The sequence below is a fragment of the Panthera uncia genome (genome assembly GCF_023721935.1).
Source record: "Panthera uncia isolate 11264 chromosome B3 unlocalized genomic scaffold, Puncia_PCG_1.0 HiC_scaffold_1, whole genome shotgun sequence".
Classification (NCBI taxonomy): domain Eukaryota; kingdom Metazoa; phylum Chordata; class Mammalia; order Carnivora; family Felidae; genus Panthera; species Panthera uncia.
Genome location: NW_026057582.1, coordinates 691089 through 714281, shown reverse-complemented (window position 1 = coordinate 714281; position 23193 = coordinate 691089). Strand labels below are relative to the sequence as shown.

The 23193-nt window shown below is 69.1% G+C and overlaps 1 protein-coding gene across 1 annotated transcript; it reads right to left on the bottom strand.

The window, feature by feature from the left end:
* Positions 1-1186: 1186 nt before the first annotated feature.
* Positions 1187-23173, bottom strand: JAG2 (jagged canonical Notch ligand 2). Its single transcript, XM_049611999.1, is given in 27 exon segments — positions 1187-1818; positions 2072-2228; positions 3712-3843; positions 4312-4560; positions 5017-5132; positions 5239-5352; positions 5855-5940; positions 6029-6056; positions 6397-6513; positions 6692-6725; positions 6727-6806; positions 6889-7002; positions 7223-7336; positions 7417-7569; positions 7679-7829; positions 8693-8863; positions 8974-9020; positions 9102-9218; positions 9360-9473; positions 9696-9809; positions 10000-10119; positions 10209-10339; positions 13517-13577; positions 13742-13993; positions 15405-15462; positions 22553-22903; positions 23108-23173. Coding segments are annotated over 27 exon segments (3732 nt in total). The 3' UTR covers positions 1187-1333.
* Between the last annotated feature and the right edge of the window lie 20 nt (positions 23174-23193).

Here is a 23193-nt window from a genome sequence, read left to right as displayed (position 1 = left end):
AGCACCCCGTCTCCCCACTGCCCGGAAAGTTTCCGCCGGGCCCACATGGGCCACACGGGATACCAACGTGCTCCCGGCCCCAGGCGCCCGTGGGGACCCCGCGGCCCCCAGGCCATCATCCCACCAGCAGCCACCGTGGCCGTATGGGCCTGCACCCCAGCCTCCCCGCGCCAGGCTCTCCCCTGCGGAGGCCCCACCCCACCCGACTCCCGGTAACAAAGAACAGCACCGAAAAGAACAAGGGAGGCCAAAACGTTTAAGTTATTAAATCAAATATACAGAGTGATTCATTTAATATGTACATATTTACAAAAATGCACTTTCACGAGGAGGGGGGCCGGGGCCGGCAGGTGGGCAGCAGCCTGGAGTCCACGGCAGACGCGGACCGTTGCGAGGGGAGAGTCTGTGTGAAGGCACTTGTCGTGAGCTTCGACGCTGCCCCCGTCCCAGGGACAACAGAGCAGTCGGGAAGGGCACTTCCGAAAACACAGTTGAGAGATCTCTACAGCGAGCGCTCCAGGCAGGAGTAGGCGAGGTCGGCGGGCAGGAGGGGCCGGCCAGGGAGCCAACCGGGGTCTGCCCCCGGGGCCCCGGCCCTGCCGAACGCAGGCCTCTGCCGACCTCAAGCCCCACTGACCGCCACAGGCGCCACCGACAGCCACGGGCCACGCCGCACATCACGGGTCCCACCGACAGCCTCAGGCCACACCGACAACCGCGGGCTGCGCTGTCAGCCACGGGGGGTCCCACCGACAGCCACGGGTCCCACGGACAGCCTCAGGCCATATCGACAACTACGAGCCACGCCAAGAGCCACGGGTGGTCCCACCGACGGCCACGGGCCGTTGTGTCACCGCGGGTCCCACCAATGCCATGAGGCACGCCAACGGCCGTGGGTTGTCCCACCAACGCCATGGGCCACATCAACAGCCACAGGTCCCACTGGCTCTTCGGCCTGGAGCCACCGAGAACGCCAAATGAGGAATAATAAGGAAGATTCTGTAAACAGTGCACCACCTCTGCTAACGAACAGACAATTTGGTGAGGACACAGACACCCTTTGCTCTCTCCTGCCACACAGCGAGTGCGACACACAGAAACGTTACAAAAATAGCAACTATCCGAGAATACTCCATTGTTCTCCGCCTGACGGTCATCGAATAATTTATACAAGGTGAAAGAAACGTAGAAAATAAACATTTGTTTTTGGTTTTTGGTGTTTTTTTACACAAAATAAAGAAACTATGCACACGGCCTGGGCCTCCTTCCATCTGGCGGGTGGTGTGGCGCCCGGTGAAGGGTCCCGGTCGCGCCCCAAGGGCTGGCCTCCGCCCTACTCCGGGTCGGCGGGGCGCGAGTCACTGGCGCTCCTGACCGCGCGGTTGTCCACTTTGGGGCCCGAGGCCCAGCGGGCCGGCCTCCCGGGAGAGCAGCTGGGGTCTTTGGTGAATTTGTGGGAGAGGAACTTCTCGGCCTCCAGGCAGTCACCCTCGGCACGGCCGGGCTCCTCGTCGTCGTCGTCCTCCCCCCCGCCTGCCCTGCAGCCCGCGGGCCCGGGCAGCAGCTCGCCCACCCGGCGCGGCGGCGGCGTGAAGTTCTTGCACGGGTACAGCGCGTCTTTGTGGCCGCCGACGCCCGGCCGCTCGATGGGGTTGCGGATGGGGTTGAGAGGGGCCCACTGGTTGTTGGCGCTCTCCTCCCGCGGCAGCCGGCTCCTCTCCCGCTCTTTCCTGCGCTTCCGGGTCCACCACACGCAAACGACCACACACGCCAGACACAGCACGCTGAACACGCCGCACAGCACCGGCACCAGCAGACCTGGGAGGGGCGCGGCCGTGAGAGGGCCGGCCGGCTGCGGGGGGGGGGGGGGGGGCCCCCCCCCCCCCCCCCGGGGGGGAGGGGGGGGGGGGGGGGGGGGGGGGCGGGGGAGGGCCGCGGGAATTTGCGGCCCCTCACCCCCTGCCCGGCCCCGCCCCCGAGCCGCCCCGGGCTCCGCCCCACCCCGCCCCCCTCCGCCCGGCCCCACCCCTGAGCCACCCCCTCCCCCCCGGCCCCCTGCTCACCCACTCACCCACGGAAGAGCCGCCCACGACCACCGTCTCCACTTTGACCTCGGTGATCGCCAACAGCAGCGAGCTGTTGCCCCGCTGGGTGATGGCGGCTACGATGGCGTGCGCCGTGCTCTGGATCAGGCCGCTGTCGGGCAGGTCCCTCGCGGGGCTGAAGGACTGCGGCAAAACACAGCGCGACAGACCCCACTCACCGCACGGGCCAGGGCCGCGCGCCTGGGCTGTGCAGAGCCAGGGAGCGCCGAGGCTCCCGGACGGTCGCCAGGGTGCATGCAGTGGCCGCGGGCCGGGGACCGGGAGCCCCCAGGGCTTCCTGTGGGGAGACTCACTGGAGGAGAATCGCGCGGTGGGGGCGACCGCAGCTGCCGGGCTCAGGGGAAGGTGGGCTGGGCCCCGACCCCCTCGCACCTGGAACAAGGATGGCCATCCCTCCCAGGAAGGCGTCCGGCCCCACTTGGCTCTGCCCCAGGTCTCAAGGGCTCCGCAAACACGTCACTGCCCGCTGCACCACCCCGAGGGCGCCGAGTAGCCAGCACCCCGGGAGACTACTGCGCCTTCTCTCCGTGTCTCCCCCTCCACTTCAGCCTCACGAGCCTCCCGGCTACCAGCCTACACCTGATCCCCACCCCGGGCCCAGAGCAAGGCCCCGAGGACACCTGCCTGGGGTCCGGACTGCACATCCCAGGGTGGCCTGAGCCAGGGGGCACCCTTTCTGCACAGACCCTGGGGGACACGACACAGGCAGAGCAGGGGACCGAGCGAAGCCTGAGCATCACCACCTAAGACCCTGCCCGGCTGGGCACCCAACCCGCCTCTTGGACTCGGCCCCACGGCTGGGAGTCGGGGCTCCAGGGGAGGGCTCTTGGCCCACAGCCGCAGGGACCTCCTTGCTCCCTCACTCTCGCCGGGGAGAAACCCCGCTGCCCTACCCTACCGCTGCCCACCCCGGACGCTGGCCGCTGGCCTTCCCTCTCAGGACCGCCTCCGGGCCTCATCTGCTGTCACTCAGAGCCGCCCACAGCTCCAGAGACCCCTGCCCGGGGCCCGGGCCTCCGCGGCCTCAGACGCCAGACCTGAGAAGTCCGTGAGCCAAGTCCGACATCCCAGCCGCCCATCCACCCGCGCTGCCTCCAAAATCCCTGGGGCTGACAGCCGGTGCCTGGCAGGCTCCCGGGACCTGCTTCTGCAGCTGAGCCCGGCCTCCTAGGACCTCCACCTAGCCCTCCCTCGAGGCCCCAAGGGGGCAGCGCCCCTCGCCCGCAGACCCTTCCTCCAGTTCCACAGATGGAACAGCTGACCCCACCCCACACCCTTGCTCCCGTTCCCTGAGAAGCTGACCCCACTGACCCCCAACCTGGAGCTGCTTCTTGGCTCTTCCTGCCCCTTCAGGCCCCTCCCGCTGCCAGCCTGGCTGTGCACGCTACCCGTCAGCCCCCGCGAGGGCGCATGAGGGGCCCGGCTCCCACAACACACAGCTGCGCCGGGGCGGACTCCTGAGTGTGCGTGTCAGCCCCCGTCCCCTGCACCTGAGGGCAAGCCTGGCCCGGGCCCTCGGACCCAGCACCTCAAGACAACAGACAGGGCGGGACCCTGGGAAGGGGAAAGCGGGCAGGGGCGGCCACCCCATCTGCCCGGTGCTCACCACAGCCACCTCGACTGCGCTGGCCCCAGAAGACGGCCGGTCACAGAGCAGCACCAGCAGGCGGTCACGGGCCACCGCCCTTGTGGCGGGCAGGGCGCGGATCCCGGAGCAGATGGCGCCCACGGTGGTGCCCTGGGCAGAGAGACAAGCGGCACATGAGGGGGATCCCGGGGGCTGGGGACCGAGGCTGCCCCATGGGCACGTGGCAGGCAGGCCACAGCTCACAGCCCCACAAGGAGGAGGGCGGGGATGCGGAGGGTCCCAGAGGGAGCTGGCTTCCCAGTCCCCTCCTGCACCCACCACCGGCAGTCGGGGCGGGGGTGGGGGGGGGGGCCTGGAGGCGCCCAGTCCTCACTCACCCGCCTGCCAGCAGCAGCTCCAGATACAGCCCAGGGCGGGGAGGGGGCCTCACCCGTCCTGAGCCCCCTTCCCAGTCTCCTGGCTCAACCCCCCCCCCCCCCCGTCGTCCGACCCCATGGGGCCAGGATCCCTGAGCGAGCGGTCGGTCGGGCCCTCTGAGCGGCCGCTCTGAGAAAGGACGGAGATGTCGGGGCTGTGCAGATGCCCGGGGCGCCCGCCTTCCGGGACCGGACCGCTCACCTGGGGCACTTGGTCGCGATTGAAGTGCAAAGTGAGGCGTGCACAGTTGTTGTCCAAGTGGCTGGAGCGCGGCAAGCACAGGGTGCTGGGCAGCAGGGGCTCGTCGGCGCCACACTCGCCCCACGCCGCGCAGGGCGGCTGCAGGCACTGGCCGGGGGCCTTCTCCTGGCACCGCTGCCCTGGCGGGCACTGGGCGCTGAGGGTGTCGGGCCGGCCGGCCAGCAGGCAAGGCTTCCGCCCGCACCACACCTGGGTCAGGCAGGCACACAGAAGGACAGACACAGGGGCACGCAGATGAGGACCCGCAAACAGACACGGGCACCGTGCAGCAAAGAAAGACGCGGTTGGGACCAGCAAGGCCCGGGGCTGTGCCCTGCCCCGCCACGGCCTCCCAGGATGAACGCAGAACCAGAAAGGACCCCCACCGGAACAGGGGGGCCCAAAGAAGAACGAGGCTAGGCAAGGCCCATGCTGGGGGCTTCTGGAGCCTAAAAAGAGTCTCAGTTTCCCCAGTTGCACATCAAGAGGGAAGACCCTCCTCCCAGGAGGCCCAGCAGAGGTGGGGAGTACGGCTCTCCGGCCCCAGCACCGGCACGCTAGTGTCACGGGCAGAACGTCAGTGTTACAGAAAGGTGACAGTGCCCCCTGGGCCAGGGGTACTGGGACAGCAGGCCGGCCGGGGAAGCTCTGGGGGCACCCCCATACCTTGCTGCAGTCCCGGCGACCGTCCACGCAGCGGCAGCTGTTACAGTCTTCCACCCAGGAGCCCCCGTGTGGGAAGGGTACACCCTGTGACCAGCAGGACCTCCCGAAGACAATCACTGAGGAGAGAAAAACTGGAGTCGTCGGCAGGCTGGCCCTGGAAGGCCAAGTCCATCCACGTCCCGACCTGGCATGACCCCATTGGGCAAGGTGCCCCCCACCTACCCTCCTGGCACCGTGGGCCGGCCCGGCCTGGCGGGCAGCTGCATCGATAGCCGTTGATCTCATCCACGCACGTGGCCCCGTAGGCACAAGGCGAGGACTGGCACTCGTCGATATCTGCAGGGAAAAGTGGCCAGGCTCAGGAGGCAGTGAGGGGGCCAGTGACCACACACAGGGCCCAGGAGGACCCCCGGGCCAGGAGAGGAGCCTCCCCCCCCCCCCCCCCCCCCCCCCCCCCCCCCCGGCCAGCTCGGGCCTTGGTTCGCTCTGTGGGGCCTTTGTACTGGGCCTGGCCCCGGCACCATCACATCAGCCCGGCTCTGACGAGCACCGTCGTCCTCCATTCGCCTCTGGACTGAGGCGGACAGAAGCCTCTGGGGAACCAGCCCCTTACAGAGCAGCCCCCAGCTGCTGGCATGGGGGTGAGCAAAGGGGGGGCCCGCCAGCAAGACACATGCGACTGAGGCCCGGAACAAGGGCAGAAAGTGACCGGTCGTGCCGTCCTTCCGGTTCACAGATACTGTGGCCCCGGACTCCCGACACCCGGGCCAGGCTGGGAGGAGCTCCCAGGGCTGGGGCCCCACAGCCCCCACCCGCCCAGGCGCCCCAGGGCCCTCACTGATGCGGCAGTCGGGACCCGCGAAGCCAGGGGCACACTCGCAGCGGAACCAGTTGACCCCGTCAACGCAGACACCACCGTTGTAGCTGCAGGGGAGAGGGCGGGCGTCAGGGGGGGCCCCCCCCGGCAGGCCGAGCGCCCCTGGGCCAGCCAGCCTCCAGGGCCGCCACTCACCAAGGCAGGGGATTGCAGTCGTTGGTATCTGTGTTTGAGGAAAGAGAGGAAGGTCAGCACTGCATCCACCCCCCAGCACCCCCTGGGCCAGCCCACTGGACAAGGCCAGCAGGCTGAGGGCACTGGGGCCAGGGCAGCGGGTCCAGGAAGAGGTGTCACAGAGGAGCCTATCCGGGAGAATGCCTCAGAGAGCGGCAGGCTGACCCCCACCAGGACACATGGGGATCGGGGGCAAGGCTAACGAGCTGGGGGTGGGGGGCCAAAAGTGACACTGCAGGTCCTGGGGGGCACCAGGGCTTTGGGGCATAGGTGGGCTCCCACCCCACAGGCCTCCACCCACTCCCCGCGGCCCCCACCCACGAGCTCACTGTGCGTGCAGGTGCGGCCCTCCCAGCCGTCCCGGCAGATGCAGGAGAAGGAGTCCCCGCTGCCCACGCAGGTGCCCCCGTTCACGCAGGGGTTGGGCAGGCAGCTGCCGTTCTCGGCTGCGAAGAAGAAAAAGAAGAGAACCTTCTCATCTGATCTGGGCAGGCACGAGGCGTCCACTCACGTCCCTGACCGGGCCATGCCAGGCAGAGCTGGAAGCGGAGCCAGGGGCGGGGCCAGGAGCAGGCCCAGGGGCGGGGCCAAGGCCCAGCGCGCCCCGGAGCCCTGCCTCCTCACCTATGTTGCAGGTGCTGCCCTTCCAGCCCGGGGGGGCAGGCACAGCGGAAGGTGTCCCCGCTGTCATAGCACGTGCCACCGTTGCTACAGGTGTAGGCATCGCACTGGAACTCGCCTGTGGGCACACAGGCCGCTCAGTGGGAGTGCCCAGAGCGGCCGGCAGACCCCAGCGCGGCAGGGGCCCGGCGGGCACTCACGCGAGTGGCAGGTCTTGCCCTTCCAGCCGTCATCACAGGCGCAATAGAAGTCGTTGACCAGGTCGTAGCAGCGGCCGCGGCTGTGGCAGGGATCGGGAAGGCAGTCGTTGGGATCTGGGGGCGAGGACGCCGGTCAGCGGGGGTCGCCGGCGCTCAGGGAGGGTCAGGGAGAGCGTGGGGGTGTGCGGAGGTGACCCGGGAGAGAGGGCGGGGCGGGGGTGGGTCGGAAGCACTCGTGGAGCCCCCCACCCACCCCACACAGAGGCCCCTTTGGGCACCACTGAGTGAGCTGCCGAGCCCCTGGGAGGGGGGCGGGGGCGGGGGGCTTACTCACTAGTGTCACAGAGCTCGCCCTCCCAGCCGCTGGGGCAGAAGCAGCGGAATGCGTCCACCTCATCGATGCACGTGCCCCCATTGCGGCACGGCTGACCCAGGCAATCGTCGATGTCTGCGGGAGGCGGCAGTGAGCTGGGGGGGGGGGGGGTCCCTGCCGGCCCGTCCCGCCCAACGCGGCCTGCGGCCACTCACTCTCATGGCAGTAGGCGCCCGTGAAGCCGCTGTCGCACACGCAGGAGAAGTTGCCCCCAGGCAGGCTGACGCAGTGTCCGTGGGGACCACATACACCAGAAGGGGCCCTGCCCGCCACTCTGGACTCCGACTCAAACCCGCACCCATCGATCACTGCAGCAGATGGGAGAAGGTCAGTGTGCCCGCCACCCCGCAAACCACAGGCCCCACCCCACCCCCCACCTCCGCAGGCCCCGCCCCACCTCCGCAGGCCCCGCCCCACCTCCGCAGGCCCCGCCCGGGCACGACTCCCTGGGCACAGAACAGTTCTTGCCGCCCACGTCGTCAGGGCATGCGCAGTAATAGTCGCCCTCCAGGTTGTAGCAGCGAGCTCCGTTCTGGCAGGGGCTGGGCTGACAGAAGTCTATGTCTACCTGTGGGGAGGGCGGGGAGCATCTGTGGAGGCTGGGCCCTTACCTGGGAGACAGCCAGGCCTCGTATCCCTCCGAAGAATCCCGGAGGCCCAGGCCCTGCTCAGCCTGCACACCCAGGCGTCCGCTGCCGGAGCCCGCAGGACCGCCCACCCGACACTGTCCAGGCCAGTCAGCTGGACGGAAACACCTGCAGGCTACAGGCCCCTCCTACCGCCCTGGCCTCCAGGGGGGCCCGCTTCCTCTGCCTCGCCAGGCAGCATCCGGCTTCACCCCTCCTGCTGGCAGGAAGGCCGGCTCCTGACCCCCTCCAGAGCCACCACAGCCACGCCAAGCCCAGTCTGCGGGTCTTTCCCAAAAGCGTCATCACCAGGCTCCACCAGTACAGGCGGGACTTGCACCAGGGGCCCTAGGAGGCCCGCCAGTCAGGAGCCCTGCCCCTGCCGCGTCTGTAGCCCCAAAGGCCAGGGCAGGTCAGCGCAAGGCGGGGTCACGAGGCACCAGGGATGTCAGCCACCCCTGCTCAGACACATGTGACAGTGCGGGTCCTCACGCCCTGGGGCACCCCATCCCACCCAGGGCTCCTCTGTCACATGAAGATCATTCCAGTCACAGTGACAGGTAGACAGGTAGAGAACCCGGGCCCGCCCCATCAGGAGACACTTGTCAGTACAGGTAGTGACCCTACGACCCCCCCCCCCCCCCCCCCCCCGCCCCCCGCCACCGTCCCGGCCCCACCCAAGGCTCCGAGGCTGGGTTTCCGTCCAGAGCTGCATGCAGCCCAACTGCGGCCTGTCCCGCACACTTGGGTGACCTGGGATGATGGCATGCCCCTGAAGCCCCCGGGGCTGCACCCCAGGCCTCACCTCGCAGAGCGGCCCCGAGGTGCCCTTGGAGCAGCGGCAGCGGAAGCCGTCCCCCAGGTCCTCACAGAGGCCACCATGGCAGGGGTTGCTGGCACACGAGTTCAGCTGCAGCTCACAGTGCCGGCCGCCGAAGCCCCGTGGGCACACACACTGGTAGCCGGTCGCCAGGTCCTGGGGCAGGGTGAGCAAAGCAGGGGTCGGTGAGCCTCCAGAGGCCACCCCCCGGGGCAGCTCCTGCCCGCCCCCCTCCCCTCGGCCTCCGCCACGGGTGTGCGTCTTACTTTGCAGATGCCACCGTGCTGACACTGCCCACGACAGTCCTTGATGTCTGGGGACAAGGGGCGGGGTCACGAGCAGGGTCCGGGATCTCCGCAGCCCCGCCCACCTGGCACCACCCACCCGCCCATACTGACTGATGTGGCACTGATGCCCTTCCAGCCCGGGACGCAATCACAGTAATAGCCACCAATCAGGTTTTTGCAAGAAAAAGCATTAAGGCACGGCTTCCCCTCACACTCATGGGCGTCTGTGAAGGAGACAAGGGGGAGCGAAGGGGCTCAGCCCCACCGGCCCCACACCTGGCCCCCGCAGCCCCAGCAGCACCAGCAGCCACAGCCACATGCACGGAGCACAGTCCATGTACGCGAGGGCCCCGTGGGCCGCTTACCCAGCTGGCAGGTGGCCCCCACCCACTGCTCGGGGCAGATGCACTCGAAGCCGTCCACCTGGTCCACGCAGGTGCCCCCTGCCGCGCAGGGGTTGGAGGCACACTCGTCGATGTCTGCAGAGGGACGGAGGGAGTGTGTGGGGGTGTGGGCCACGTGGGGAGGTGGCGGGGCTCTGGGCCCCGGTGTTCCTGTCACTCCTCTCCTGACCACCAGGCCCACAACAGCATGTGCGGACTCAACCACCCCACCTCGCCCTGGAGTGCCAGCCCACCCCCACTCTCAGATGCCCCCAGGTGCCAGGCGGGAGCCCCGACCATCTGAGCGGGGGCACTCACCGAGAGCACAGGTGGGCCCGCTCCAGCCTGATGGGCAGTGGCATTCGAAGCCAGAGGGCACCTCGTGACAAGAGCCCCCATTGGCGCACGGGTCGGAGGCACAGGCGTGCTCGGCTGCACGGGGAACCGAAGGCGGGGGGTTGGGGGAGGCCGGCAGCCCAGGCCCCCCGCCCTTCCACGAGTGTTCCTCCCCGAGGCCCCAAGGTGGGGGTCGGAGGATGCCTACTGCAGAGAGACCAGAGACACGGGGCCCGCGAGGCTCCCCGGGCACCCGCCCGAAGCCCGTAGCTGGCCCCTGACGCACCCCGCTCACAGTTCTTCCCCGAGTAGCCATCGGGACAGGCGCAGTGGTACTGGTCGGGCTCGGCGTTGATGCACGTGCCCCCGTTGGTGCAAGGGTGGTGGCTGCCGCAGTAGTTCAGGTCTGGAGGCGAGGGTAGGGTACTCAGAGGACGGCCCCCGCCTCGGCCCCCCAGCCTGCCCCGCCCAGCCTGCCCCCGCTCGCCCAGCTACCTTTGTTGCAGAGCAGACCGCCCCAGTTGGTCTCACAATTGCACTGCCAGGGATCCACACAGCTGCCATGGACACAGCCAGGGTATGGGACGCACTCGTCGCAGAACCGCCCCTGCCAGCCGTAGCTGCACCTGCATTAGGCCGAGAGGCACGAGGCCCGGTGGGGGAGGGTGGACGCCAGGAGCCGTGGCCACTGCGGGGAGGCCCGGACGTGGGCGCAGTCACGTGGGCCACCCCCCCGGGGGGCCGGCGGCCTCAGCCTCTGAACCGAGGCAGGCCCCGCGCCGGGCGGGGGTTACGGCCCGCCAGCCAGCCCGCACCGTCACGGGCACTTCCCGGCCGCTGGCCTCGGATGGCCGGCCGCAGCTGCCCAGCCACTCCCCCCCCCTGAGCTATTTTGGGACTCACCCCTGAGCAGGGCCCCGAGAGCAGGCGCTGAGAAAGGAAGGCCCCGCGGGGACCCCAGGAGCGACGCTACCAGCCCAAGCGCTCCAGGAGCTGCCAAGGCTGGGCGGCACCCGGGGCCAGGCGGGCTGCTGGGACACCAGGGGAGAGCTCCAGGCTCAGCCCCCCTGCGAGACCCCGGGCACAGCGTGTGACCTCACCTGCAGCTCAAGGGCAGCAACCACTCTGCCAATAAAACCCTGTCGAAGACCCATCTCACAGATGGGGGATGCAGAGGCCCACCCCCGGCCCTGAGCCAGCAGTGCAAGAGGCCACGCTCAGACTCAGAGCAGTTCCTGACCCAGGAGGACTCACCCGCTTCCTGGCAAACAGCCCAGAGAGGCCTCTTGGCTCCGAGGCCACGACCCCAGGCCTAGCCCCGCCTTCCGCTATGGGCCAGCGCTCTCTCTGGGAAGTCCTTCAGGAGAGGCAGGCGGCTGGGGCACAGAGGGCACCCAGGCCACCAGTGCAGTCCCATCCCAGGTATGGCCCCACCAGAGCTGAGCCTGACTTGGGGGCACTGCAGTCAGGAGAAAGAGCCCATTGTCCCGCAGTGCACCCCGGGGATCAGCGGGCTACCCTCCAGGCTCTGGACAGTCCCCCCGGGGGCCCCCTTCCTAGAACAGGAAGGTCATGGCACGGTCATCGAGGCAACGTCCCCTCCGTGCTGGCACCTGCCATGTGAGTTTATTTTTGTAAAGGAAGGAGCGGTGGCCTTTTCCTGAGCTGCCCACAAGCCCCACCGCCAAGGGATGCCGACAGGCTCAGCAGGCAAGACACAGGGAAACCCAGGCTGGAAAGAGGGGCTCCACCGCCCAGCCCCCCACTTGCCAGGAGGGCCTGTGCATGCATGGGCTGCACGTCCTCACCCAGAATCCTCCCTACCTACAGGTGACGTGAGGGGACCGGGGCTGGGGGCGGGGCACCCGCCAGGAAGGACCCCGCAGGTCCCGAGGATGTGCTCTCAGCCTTGGGTGGGGCAGCGCTCACCAGGCCCCACCCTCCCTGGCTTCCCTGGCCTGTGGCTCCAGAAGCCCAGGGAGGAGGCGGCAGGAAGGCAGAGCCATTCCCGCAGCATCCGGTGGCGGGGGGGGGGGGGGGGGGGGGGTGTCCTGCACTGAAACCTGAGCCCTGAGCCACCAGCAGCAGCTGCGCTCCACCCACAGGGGTGGTGGGGGGCTCACCTACTGCTCCCCACAGCCCACGGCAGCAGGAGGGGGGTGGGAAAAGATCCACTTCTCTCCCACCTTCCTCCCACCCTGGTCGCCCGGTCACTGGCCACCAAGGGCTGCTGGCGCGGCATCGAGGCGGTGCATGGCACCAGGGGGCAGCCCTGCTGCACCCCGGCCGCACCCCTCCCCATGGACTGGTCTGCCCACGGTCCCCACGCTCACACCCATCACACAGGCCAGAGGGCAGGGCTGCAGGGCATGGCCCTGCCCCAGGCGGACCCAGGATACGGCTCGGCGGGGTGGGGGGCCTGCACCCCCCCCCCCTTGCCCTGGGACCCTCCGGGCTCTCCTCACACTGCCTCCCAGGCTGGAACCCCCACAGGACACACAGAGGGGTCCCCCCTTTTCCGTCTCCCGAGCCAGCCAGCTCTCAAACCGCACCCTCCCGTGCAGACTCAACACTGGGTGACCTGGGGAAGTGACTTCTCCATGCTCAACATCCTCGTCTACGAAACGCACGTGACTGCACACCCGCCCCCAGAGTGAGGCCCTGGGGTCAATGCACCCTGCGGCCAGGGCAGGGCCACCGTCACCCCGACCCACCTACTCGGCCCACAACTGGCAGCCCCTCCCAGGGGCTCCCTGAGTACGTCCACCCGGACAGCCGGCTCCCAGGCTGCCCGTGCACCTCTGCGCCCACCCTCGCTCACACGCCGTACCGGGGCCCTGCTCTACGTCCTACGCCCCCTCCAAGTCACAGGCCCCGGGCCCTCCAGCCACCCCGCCCCCCCGCCCCTCTGCCTGCCTGCTGCCCCCTGACCCTGTCCCTGGCCTCCCCTGTCTGCAGGAGGCTGACAGGATCTCTCACTCTCCTGGGGCCCCCTCGATGCCCAGCCCGTCCTGTGCCATGTCCTGGTGCCCCCACGACCCCCCAGCCCGTCCTGTGTCTTCTCCTGGTGCCCCCGCGACCCCCCAGCCCATCCTGTGTCTTCTCCTGGTGCCCCCACGACCCCCCAGCGCGTCCTGTGTCCCGTCCTGGTGCCCCCGCGACCCCCCAGCCCGTCCTGTGTCCCGTCCTGGTGCCCCCGCGACCCCCCAGCGCGTCCTGCGTCCCGTCCTGGTGCCCCCGCGACCCCCCAGCGCATCCTGTGTTCCGTCCTGGTGCCCCTGCGACCCCCCAGCGCGTCCTGTGTCCCGTCCTGGTGCCCTAGACCCTCAAGCTTGTCCTGCGTGTGCTACGACGTGTGTCTCCCCACGTGTGTCTCAGGCTGGGTCTCTCCACATCCATCCCTCTGCTTTGGCGGTGTCTCCCAGAACAGGAGAGACACCGCCCCCAGCACCACCTCCCTTTCTCTGCCCTGCCGGCTCTGCCCAAGGCCGGCGGCCTCAGTCACGGCAGCTCCCTTGTTCAGCAACTCTGGCTGGAAGACCTGCGCCCCCCCCGCCCCAGCCCCCCACTCGTCTTCTCAGACCCCACTTCAAATCCACTCCGGGACACCTGCACAGCCACAAGCATGAGCCCCGGTGCCCTGCGTGCCTGCTGTGCTGAGGGCACCCGTCTTCGGGCCCTTGCCACGGGCCCCTTGCCACAGGATCCTGAAGGAGCACACATGCACCCGGGCTCAAGGACACGCGTGGCATCGGCTCTGTCCCTGACATCCTGCTGGACCGCCGTCGCCCCCAGGCACTTACCTGCATTCCCCGGGCACGGCACACCCCCCGTGGAGCAGATTACACCCCTGTTTACACACCGCTGTGAACAGAGAGCACGTGAGAGGTGCCAGCCGAGGCCAGCCCCGCCGCCAGCCCGCACCCTGCAGCCCTCCGCCCGGCGCCCCCATGGGCTGCCCCCTCGCCGCACCCCCGCCCCCCGCCCCCGCGTGCCCCTCGAGTGCCGCCCACCCGGCCGGCACTCACCCTCCTTGCACTCCTGGCCCATCCAGCCGTCCATGCAGGCTTTGTTGCCATACTGGTCGCAGGTGTAGTGGCCGAAGAAGTCGTCGCGCGGCCGGCAGAACTTGTTGCACGTGGCGCTGTAATAGTTCTCGTGGCAGCGCACGCGGATCTGCAGGTCCAGGTGCGCCACGTGGCCGCTGAAGTGCAGGCTCTTCCAGCGGTCCTCGGGGTTGATCATGCCCGCGTGCGACACCCGCTCGATCAGCAGCTCCTCTTGGGGGGGCGGCAGAGTCAGCCGGGGCCACGGGGACGCCGGCCAGGCCGCCGCGGGGGCTGCGGGGCCGGGGGGGGGGGGGGGGGCCCCAACCCCTCGGGGGGGGGGGGCCCGCCGGGCCTCCCCCCCCTGTGGGGGTTCCCCCCCCCCCCCCCCCCCCCCCACACTGTCTTAACACAAAGCTTCTCCCGCCCCCGAGACACACGTGGGTCCCGTGACCCCACAGCTGGGCCTCACTTCCAATTAAGCCACGAGGGGGTGAGGGGGGGGCAGGCTGACAGCCGTGGGCACACAGAGCGGGGGAAGCCACCCCCAACGCTTCTGTTCCGATTTGGGGTTTTCCGCAACGAGAGGCTCGGGAGCCACAGGCACCTCACTCTCCCTCCCGCTGCACCACTTAAGTAAGGGCCTGGGGAGCACTCCCGCTCTGGCCTCACAGCCCACAGCCCACTGAGCCCATCTGGCCAAGGTGCCCGGCCGACCCGTCCCCACACCTACCCGGTCCCCACCGACCGCTGCCCTGAGCCCGGGGCCCTCCGGGCAGACGGGGGACCCGAGGGCCCTCGCGACATCACCCTCACAGCATCCATCCCAGCGATGGCCCTCCGTCCTGCCTGCTCCTCAGGCCATCCCGACCCCACCCTCTCTCATGACGTCTACCTTCGGAGTGGCCAGGGCCCCACTCGCCCCACAGGCCGCCCCTGGGCCTGGCACCCAGCGGCCTCCTCCCGGGCCTCCAACCTGGCCAGACAGTCCACCCTACGTGCGGTGGCCTGCGCGATCCTGCCTCCAGGAAAAGGCCAGCATCCTCGGGGGGGCCCACGCGGCCTCCGTGACCTGACCTTGGCCTCGCTAACCTCGTCACCCCCCACCACGCAGGCCCACGCTGCTCACAAACACATCGGCTCACCCCTGCCACCTGCACGGCTCCTGCCCTCTGCCCTGTCACCGTAAGGCCCACAGACCCCACGCACAGGCCGGCCGGCCGGCCGGCATGTGAGCCTCAGGGAAGGGCCAGCGAGCCCCCACGTTCCAGGACACAAAGGCAGAGGAGGGGCCGCAAATGCAGAGAGCCTCTCAGGGACGCCCACTCCGCCGTGCGCCCGACATGGCCCTGGGGAAAACATCTCATCGGGAGAACAGAACGGAAGAAGCCAGGACTGGGGTCAGGGTCCAGGCACAGCTCTGCACATCACAGATGTGGCAGAGCTTCTTTCTAGCAGCCAGGGCAAAGGGGGAGACAGCACACTAGACCCCTGGGGTACAGGCTCATGGGTCTTTGTCCCCAGCAGGCAGAGGACCGGGAATCTGGCCACACGCATCTGGCTAAAGAGGGTAGCCTCCCCGTGTCCTGAGGGAGGCCCTGCAGGCAACTGGCTGCCCCAGCCACCCGGCTCCCAGAGGACTCACCATCCGGGGTGGTGTCATTGTCCCAGTCCCAGGCCTCCACGATGAGGGTGAAGGAGCGCTGCAGACACAGGGGCAGGCAGTCAGGGACCAGGCGGGGCCCACCCTGGCCACCTCCCCTCCCCAGTGCCCCAGCTCTGCCCCTGGGGTTGTCCCGGTTCTGCCTCCCCGGCGCCCTCCCCGCCTCACTCCTCCGCTCTGGGGAGTGGCCTAGTGCCACATCTCAACAGGCCCCAAAATGACCCAGGGGGCGGAGGCTGCCCCTCCAGGCCACGAAGGCTCTGGGGACTTGGGCTCCTGCAGCCCCAGTGGCCCACACCTAGCCAGCTACCCCAGCTGGGTCAGCAGGAGGAGCGGGGCAGTGGGCTGGGGGCTGGCACACAGACCAGGGTCCCACGGGCAGGAGCACCCCTGGGCACCTCACTGGGGCCCGCAAAACATGAGGCCTTCTGCGAGCGGAGACTCGAGAGGGACAATGCCCTGTCACCGCCCCAGCTGCCCCTCTACCAGGGCCCGGAGCCGCCCCCAGGCCACAGCAGGTGCACGGTTCAACGGCACACATCCCACAAACCTGCCCCATCCAAAGAACAGAAGGGAGGGGCCCTGACTGCACAGATGGGGAAACTGAGGCTCGGGGACTGCCCACGGATGTCACTCCCCACTCGCTCCTCCCAGGAGCCTCTGGTCCTCGAGTACAATGTGATGGGGAATGTCACCGAGTGAACTCAGGACCCACCCTCTCCACCGGAGGCGGCAGAGACCCCAGCAGGGCTGCCCTTGTCCGGCGCAGGTGTGCTTTCCAGCCGCGGGGGCCCAGCTCCTCCCGCCCAGGGCCTTCCGTGCTCCCGGACGCACACTGCTCAGCCCTCTTCAGACCAGCCATGAACACGCTGAACACCCCTCCATCCAGCCCTGGCTGCCCTGGGTTGGGGGCCCGTGGCACAGGGCCGCCTCTGTGGCCACAGGCTGGTGGCTTCCCCCCCAAGGTGGGGGGCCACGCGGGAGAGGCCAGACTCATCCCCACCCTTGGCACCCCCCACCTTCTCGCCCCTGTGGTCTGGCCGTGCCGGGGAACTCACACACCTCACGGCCAAAGGCCACCGCGTGGGCTGTTCCCCCAGCCCAGCAGCCTCCCGCTGATGCCCCAACCCGTCAGCACACTCCGGCCAGAGACAGACCCCAGCCTCCCTGGACCCCGGCCCCACTCCGACTGCCTGCCACACCCAGCCACCCCCACAGCCTCTGGGTCCCCGGGGCACAGCCCTCCTTCGGGGACCCTCTCCTCGTCCCCACTCTAGGCCTGCAACTGTCCCTCCAGAGAGACCGCACCACCCCCAGCTGTTCCCAGCCTTCCCTACACTGCTGACTCTGCCCTGAGCAGAGCCTCCTGGATGCCCCACGGGACCTCACACCCACCCAGGAGCCGTCCTCCACCCCTTTAGAACATTCTCCGCCCACATTGGGCTGTCACTAGGCTCTCGGTCGCACATCTTGGAGTCTCCCTTAAACCCACTCCCCATGCCCCCTACCAACCTCCATCAAGCCAGCTACCTGCAGCCACTGGGGCCTCCACACCCCCATCCATGGGAGCCCCGATGACCCCCAGGGCTGTGTGTCTTCCCCAATGCTCAGAGCCCTCCTGGGGCTCCCCGTGACTCCTGCCCTCTTCCCAACCACCCAGCCCCTGCCCTGCCTCCACCCCAGCCTGCCCACCCTGCCCCTGGACCTTTGTACACACAGCTCCCTCCCTCTGCCTAGAATGCCACCCTCGGGCCAGCCTTCCCCTGGCCGTTCCCACTCGTGCTGACAGTTAGAGTACCCAGCTCTTCCTAGACCTCGCTCCACCCAACTCACTCACTCATTCACTCATTCATTCATTCATCGAGCATGCACCAGGCATGGGCCTACTACTAATGGGTGAGTCAGAGACCCAGGGGCGAGGTGCCGTTCTAAACAGGGATCAGGGCAGGCTGTGGAAATGGAGATGTTGGGGTTGAGGCCGCAGACAATCAGGAAGCACCCTGAGCAGCAGGAAGCGCACGGTAGGCCCGCGGGGCTGGGAGAGCAGGGGTGTGAACACGGGCTATCAGGCTGTGCTTAGTCACAGACCCCGTACCAGCTCGGGCGCCGATGCCGAGAGAAACGAGTGGTTGCTGGAGGGGGCAGGGAGGCCACAGACCGCCCGGCAGGGCTGTAGTGACCGCTCTGGCCACTGTGCAGAGTGGTCTGCGAGGGTGGGTGCAGGCAGGGGCAGGGAGCCACAGGCCGGGCACGAGAGGACAGGCCGGTTTCGGGGGGGGGGGGGGCTGTGACCACCGCTGCAGGTCAAGTCCACCAGCAGGACGAGCACCTGGGCTCCAGGTGAGCAGGGGGCTCCTCCTGGCTCCCCAGAGCCCCCACGCCAGAAGCTCAGGTAGGATTACCACCACCTTCGTCCGCGCCCAGGGCTCCAGTTACCTGCTCCCACAGGGATGCGTACCCGCCCGCCAGCTGGGCTCCCTGCGCACGGACAACAGGAAGTCATCCAGAGAGAACCTGAGCCAGCAGGCGGGACAGCCCCCACACCTCCCCCGGTGCTGGGCCCCCAGCCTCCTCTCCTCTATGGGGCTGGCCTCCAAGACTCAGTTTCCCCAATGCCAACGGCAGCCTCTCGTCCCCGTGCTTCCTGACACGTGCAGTGTGAGCCAGGACAGGGTTTTGTCGCCCAAGTCCCCAGAGAACAGGAGAGTCGATAGGTCCAAGCCAGAGGCTCATAAGGTCTCCCGTGGTTCCAGGGATGGGGCAGAGACGATGAGGGCTGGGCAGTGGTAGCTAGGACGGGAGGGGGGCCCCGAGCAAGCAGTCAGAGAGCCCCCGTCCCTCCGCCCAGGCCAGCCTCAGCTGGGCCACCTGCCTGCCTGGCCCCGAGAGGCCCATCCGGCTACCTGGCCGTAGTCCCCGAAGGCCCCACCACACCCCTTCCCAAAGGACTGCCCTGACCCACCTGCACCACACAGGTAGACCCCCGGCCCGGCCATCTGACTACCCCTCCCCAGCTCAGACCCCCAAGGCCAGGCCCAAAGCCTTCGTCTGACCCTCGGACGGGGCTGACAGGGCAGCAGCCCAAAGGCATGGGAACGGCACAGGGCAGACACGGGACCCATGGACCACACCCCGTGGCCAAGAAAGGCCGGCACTGGTTTCTTCCCGCAGCATCCCGCATCAGCAACCCAGCCCCCCCATGGAGCCGGCGCCAGGAGCTCTAAGCACAGATACATTTCCTGAAACCTGAGCCTTGGAGAGGCCCAGGCCTCTGCCGCCATTGTCCCTAAGGAGAGGGGGAGGGGGCCACCTTCTCCCAACGCGAGGCCCGAGAAATGGACCACAGGTCCGCCCCACACAGCAACTCAGACACCCACGCTCCACACCTTGCCTGGGTGCGCCCCACCTGCCCCACCCGCAGTCCCTCACCGTGAAGGTCGCCGGCAGCCCGGGGTCTCCCGGTGCCGTGTCACATGGACCTCGCGAGATCCCCGCAGCAAAGCCCATGACGTGCTGACACCAGTCAGGCCTTCCCCACCCGGGGTCTGGGGATGGGGACCCCAGCTCAGGCCTGGAGATTAGAGAGGCTTGTCTGCCGGCCTGACTCCGTCCCCTCACTGGGCCAGCCTGCACACCCCCCAACCCCCGTCCGCACACCACAGAACAGCTGACAGAGCCCCCCACAAAGCCCCGCCACGGGCCCTCCAGCATCCCTGTTGCTCCCCAACCCAGCACCCCCTCAAAGCCTGAGGACAAAGCCCCTGTCCATTTCCGAGCCCTCCACTGGCTGGCGCGGCCCCTCCAGGCACTGAGAGCCCCGCCCTGCCGCCCCCACACCAAAGCCTCAAACGAGACTCCTGACACCAGCAGGTGACCAGGTGCAGAGCAGGGTGCGGCCTGCCGAGTGTCATCCAAGCAAGCCCCTGGTCCCCTCTGGGATGGCTCAAGAAAGCAGCCCCAGCGCGCTCCGGGGGTGGGCCCACGGCAGCCCTCGGGTCCTCGGGGCAGGGCACACAGGAGGGATGGAGGCTCCCCACCGAGGGCAGCCGCGGTACTCCCGGACACAGACCCTAGCCTGGCAATCCTGGGCCGGAAGCACGCAGACGACAGGTTCCCGCGGCAGTTGGGCGCAGCAGGGTCAGGCCCTGTATTCACATCCCACCAGGCCCTCCCTCAGCGGCCACAGTCCCTACACACGGCCCTGAGCACACCAGGGACCCTCTGGGACTCTGGCCTTCTTTCTGTGGGCTCCCCGTGGAGAAGAGGAGACGGGGGAGGCCAGGGAGCAGCCCGGGGGCTTCCACGAGCCTGAGCCCACAGGGCAGCCCTGCCCCCCCCCCCCCCCGCTTGTGAGACCCCACCATCGCCCCACTTCACAGGCGGGAAGGCCCCGCACCAGGTCCTGCAGCAGCCCGAGAGCTCAGGTGGCTATACTGTGAGGGTCAGCCCCAGGCCCGTCTCCAGCGAGCCACACACAGTCGCCTCCCTGCACGCGCGACGTGTACGACAAGAGACGCCTACGGGTGGCGTTCTGGGGTGCCAAGTGCCAGGGCCTGGGCCAGGTAGGAAGGGGTGTGCTTCCTGCTGACCCCTTGCTCAGGACGGGCCCCTCCAGCAGCCAGCTGCTCTGAGCTCACCACCCACAGGCCCCTCCAAACCCAGCACTGGCTCCCGGCCATACCCAGAGGTGGCACGCGTGCACACACGTGCACAGGCACGCGTGACCAAACGTGGCCTCCATCCTGACCACCACGGGCTCAGCACCAGTGACAACAAGGAGTCACCGAACTCCTGGGGGGCCAGTGGGAGGTGTGCGTCGCGTGGGCCACATCCTGGCAGGTCTACCCCCACCTCCCAAACCCTGGGCCCGCCTGTCCCCAAACACCGAGCCCGACGCCAACCCGCAAGCACGCGCTATAGACGGCTTGCCCCACGCGGCCGGCTCAGGGCCCGCGAGGGCTCAGGACGGGCCCAGGGCAACTTGACGGGGTGGGGGGGGGGGGGGGCGGTGCAGAGCCCAGACTAGCTCCCTGTCCTCCTGTCTCCGGGGGCGGGGGCGGCACTGGCAGCTGGCTCCCTCACCTCCCCACACTCAAAGCCCTCCTCACACCCCTACTCCAGGATGCCCGAGAGTCCAAGCTGGTCCTGGGCAGGGCCTCCCCCTGCCCCTGCCGCAACCCTCCCAAAGGAAACCCAAATACGATTCCAAACGCGCCCCGGCTCACAGGACGGAACCGAACTTGCAGCAGAGCCAGGCAGCGTGGCCGCGGGGCTGCCGCCGGCGGAGCGGAAATACCAGGGCGCTGGCATCACCAAACCAGCTGCACACGGCGGCCAGGATGCACTGTCGGCGGGGAGCGGAGACGCGGAAGCTGCCCCCCGAGCATGCAGCGAGCCCACGGCCCCGGCCACCTCACAGTGCGTCCCCTCCTGAGCACCTGAGGGAGCCAGCTCGGAGCGGGAGGAAAGGGGGGGGGGGGAGACGGCACCAAAGACCCAGTGCCCAGGCTCCGGGGCTCCCTGCCCTGTCCCATCCCACCCCTGGCCAGCCCGTGGGGCCAAGAGCCATGAGGGACACGCGCCGGCCCGCCACATTCCTCCAAGGCCTCCCTGCCCCCCACCCCCACTGCTGCCAACTCGAGCAGAAAACACATCCTCAGGTAGCGATTTGGAGCCACGCTGGCTCAGGCCCAAGTGCAGATGACAGGCTGCGGGCCCTGCTCAGACCTGCCTGCTGCACGGCTGTGAGGGTGAGGGGGCCGAGCAGATCCTAACCGCCTGGAGCCCTCCCATGCCTGCCCCTGCCTTTTCCAGCAGGGACACAGCTCCCACCCAAGGCCCCAAGGTCAAGGGAGACCCCAGAGGCCAGCCAGGGACGCTAGGACGGGGCCCTGGCTAGAGGGGACCCCTGCCATCCCTCCTATGCCAGCGGAGCTCAGAAAGCAGCAGAGACGGGGTAGCAGGGAAGGCTGCCTGGCCTAAGCTTAGGAAGAGGTATCAGCACAAGGCTCAGAGCAGGGTGAGGCAGGGGGCCCAGCCCCCCCACAGGCAGGTCCTACTGACCCAACATTGGCCGGCCTGGCCTTAACCCCAAATCTCTCCCAGGACCAGGGCACCAGATGGACACCGGTGCGGCCAATGGTCTGGGGCCCTCAGTCACAGCCTGGCACCCTGCTCCACCCCTCCCCGCTCCCAGACCCTCTAGCAAGCCCACCTCAGCGGCCCCCACCAGCTCCTGCACACTGGGGTGCCTCTCTGGGGCCTTCTCTCATTCCTGCCCCACCCAGACCTGCAGCAGAAACCTGAGTGTGGGGGAAGGGGGAAGGGGGCAGGCTCTGCTTCAGAAAGCAGACCAGTCACCTGGTGCATCAGGAGACCTCCCCTGGCTCACCCAACTACTCGGGCACATCCCCCTGCCTGCCAGCCCCAGAGCAGACCCCAGGTTTGGACCACATCCCTCTCAGCATTCCCGAGCCCACTTTTCAGCCAGCCTGCCCCCCACTGACCCCCTTAAAAACAAAATAAAACAAAACCAAAAGCCCCCAGATAGACGGTGCCGGGAAGATCCCAACACCAGGGGTGTCCTTGGGCCAGCAGCAGGGGTGCGCCGACACTCGCACATTGGGTCCTCCAGGGCCAGCCAGGGCTGCCCCCCACCTCCACCCCCGGGCATCCAGGAAACAGCAGGGCGGGCGCAGGCTGGCCACGGGCCCGGGGCGGCTCCGCCAGGGCCTGCCCCAGACCAGCCCCAGCACGCGCGGCGCACATGCCTCCGCGGCCTGCCCGGGCCCGGGCGCCGCGCCTCGCCTCGCCTCGCCTCCCCCCTCCCCAGACAGACACGCGCAAGGAGACGCAGGCACACGCCGAAGGCTGCCGCGCACGCGGGCCGCGGCCACCCCGCTCCCGCCCCGCCCCTGCCGCGACCCCCGCGCGTCCACGTGGCCAGGCGCGGACGGAGCCCCACGGAGCACGCGCCCAGGGTCGGCCCGCCGCGCGGCGCCCCCTGCCGGCCCCTCCCCGTCCGGGTGCGCGCAGTCGGCATGTAGGGCCCGGCCGCAGGTGCCGGAGGGGCGGCGGGCGCCGAAGGAGGGGAGGGCTGGGACCGGGAAGGGGTGGGGGGGGGCACGTACCGGCCAGGCGAACTGGAAGGGGATGACGACGAGGCCGGGGTCCTTGTCGCCTCCGGCCCGGGCCCGTGCCCGCGCCCGATCCCCCGCGGCGCCCGCCGGCGGCAGGTAGAAGGAGTTGCCGCCCAGCACGGGCGTGGCGCCGTGGCCGTAGCTGCAGGGCCCCGTGGGCGTCACCTTGGCCTGGTATTCCTTGAGGCACACGCGCACGTACGTGTCGCACTCGTCGTGGCCGCAGCCCCCCGCGCGCGTCGTCCGGCCGTCGCCGTCACAGCAGGCGCCGCTCAGCAGCTCCCCGTTCACGTTCCGCAGCGCGCTCAGCTGCAGCTCGAAATAGCCCATGGGCCGTGCCGCCTAAAAATAAGGCAGAGGGAGAGCGCGTGGAGGCGCGGGCCGGGGTCGGGGAGCCCGGGCGCGGGGGGTGGGGGACCCGCCCGGAGCCCCCGCCGCGCCGCGCAGCCTCGAGGGCTGCTAACAGCGGGCGCCCGCAGCGGTGCCGCCCGGCCCCGAGGGGCGGCCGGGTGCGCCCCGTCCGCGCCCCCCCCGGCCTCCGCTCACCTGCACGCAGAGCGCCAGCAGCAGCAGCAGCCGCCCCGGCAGTCGCCCCCGGGCCTGCGCCCGCATCGCCGCCCCGGATCCCCCCC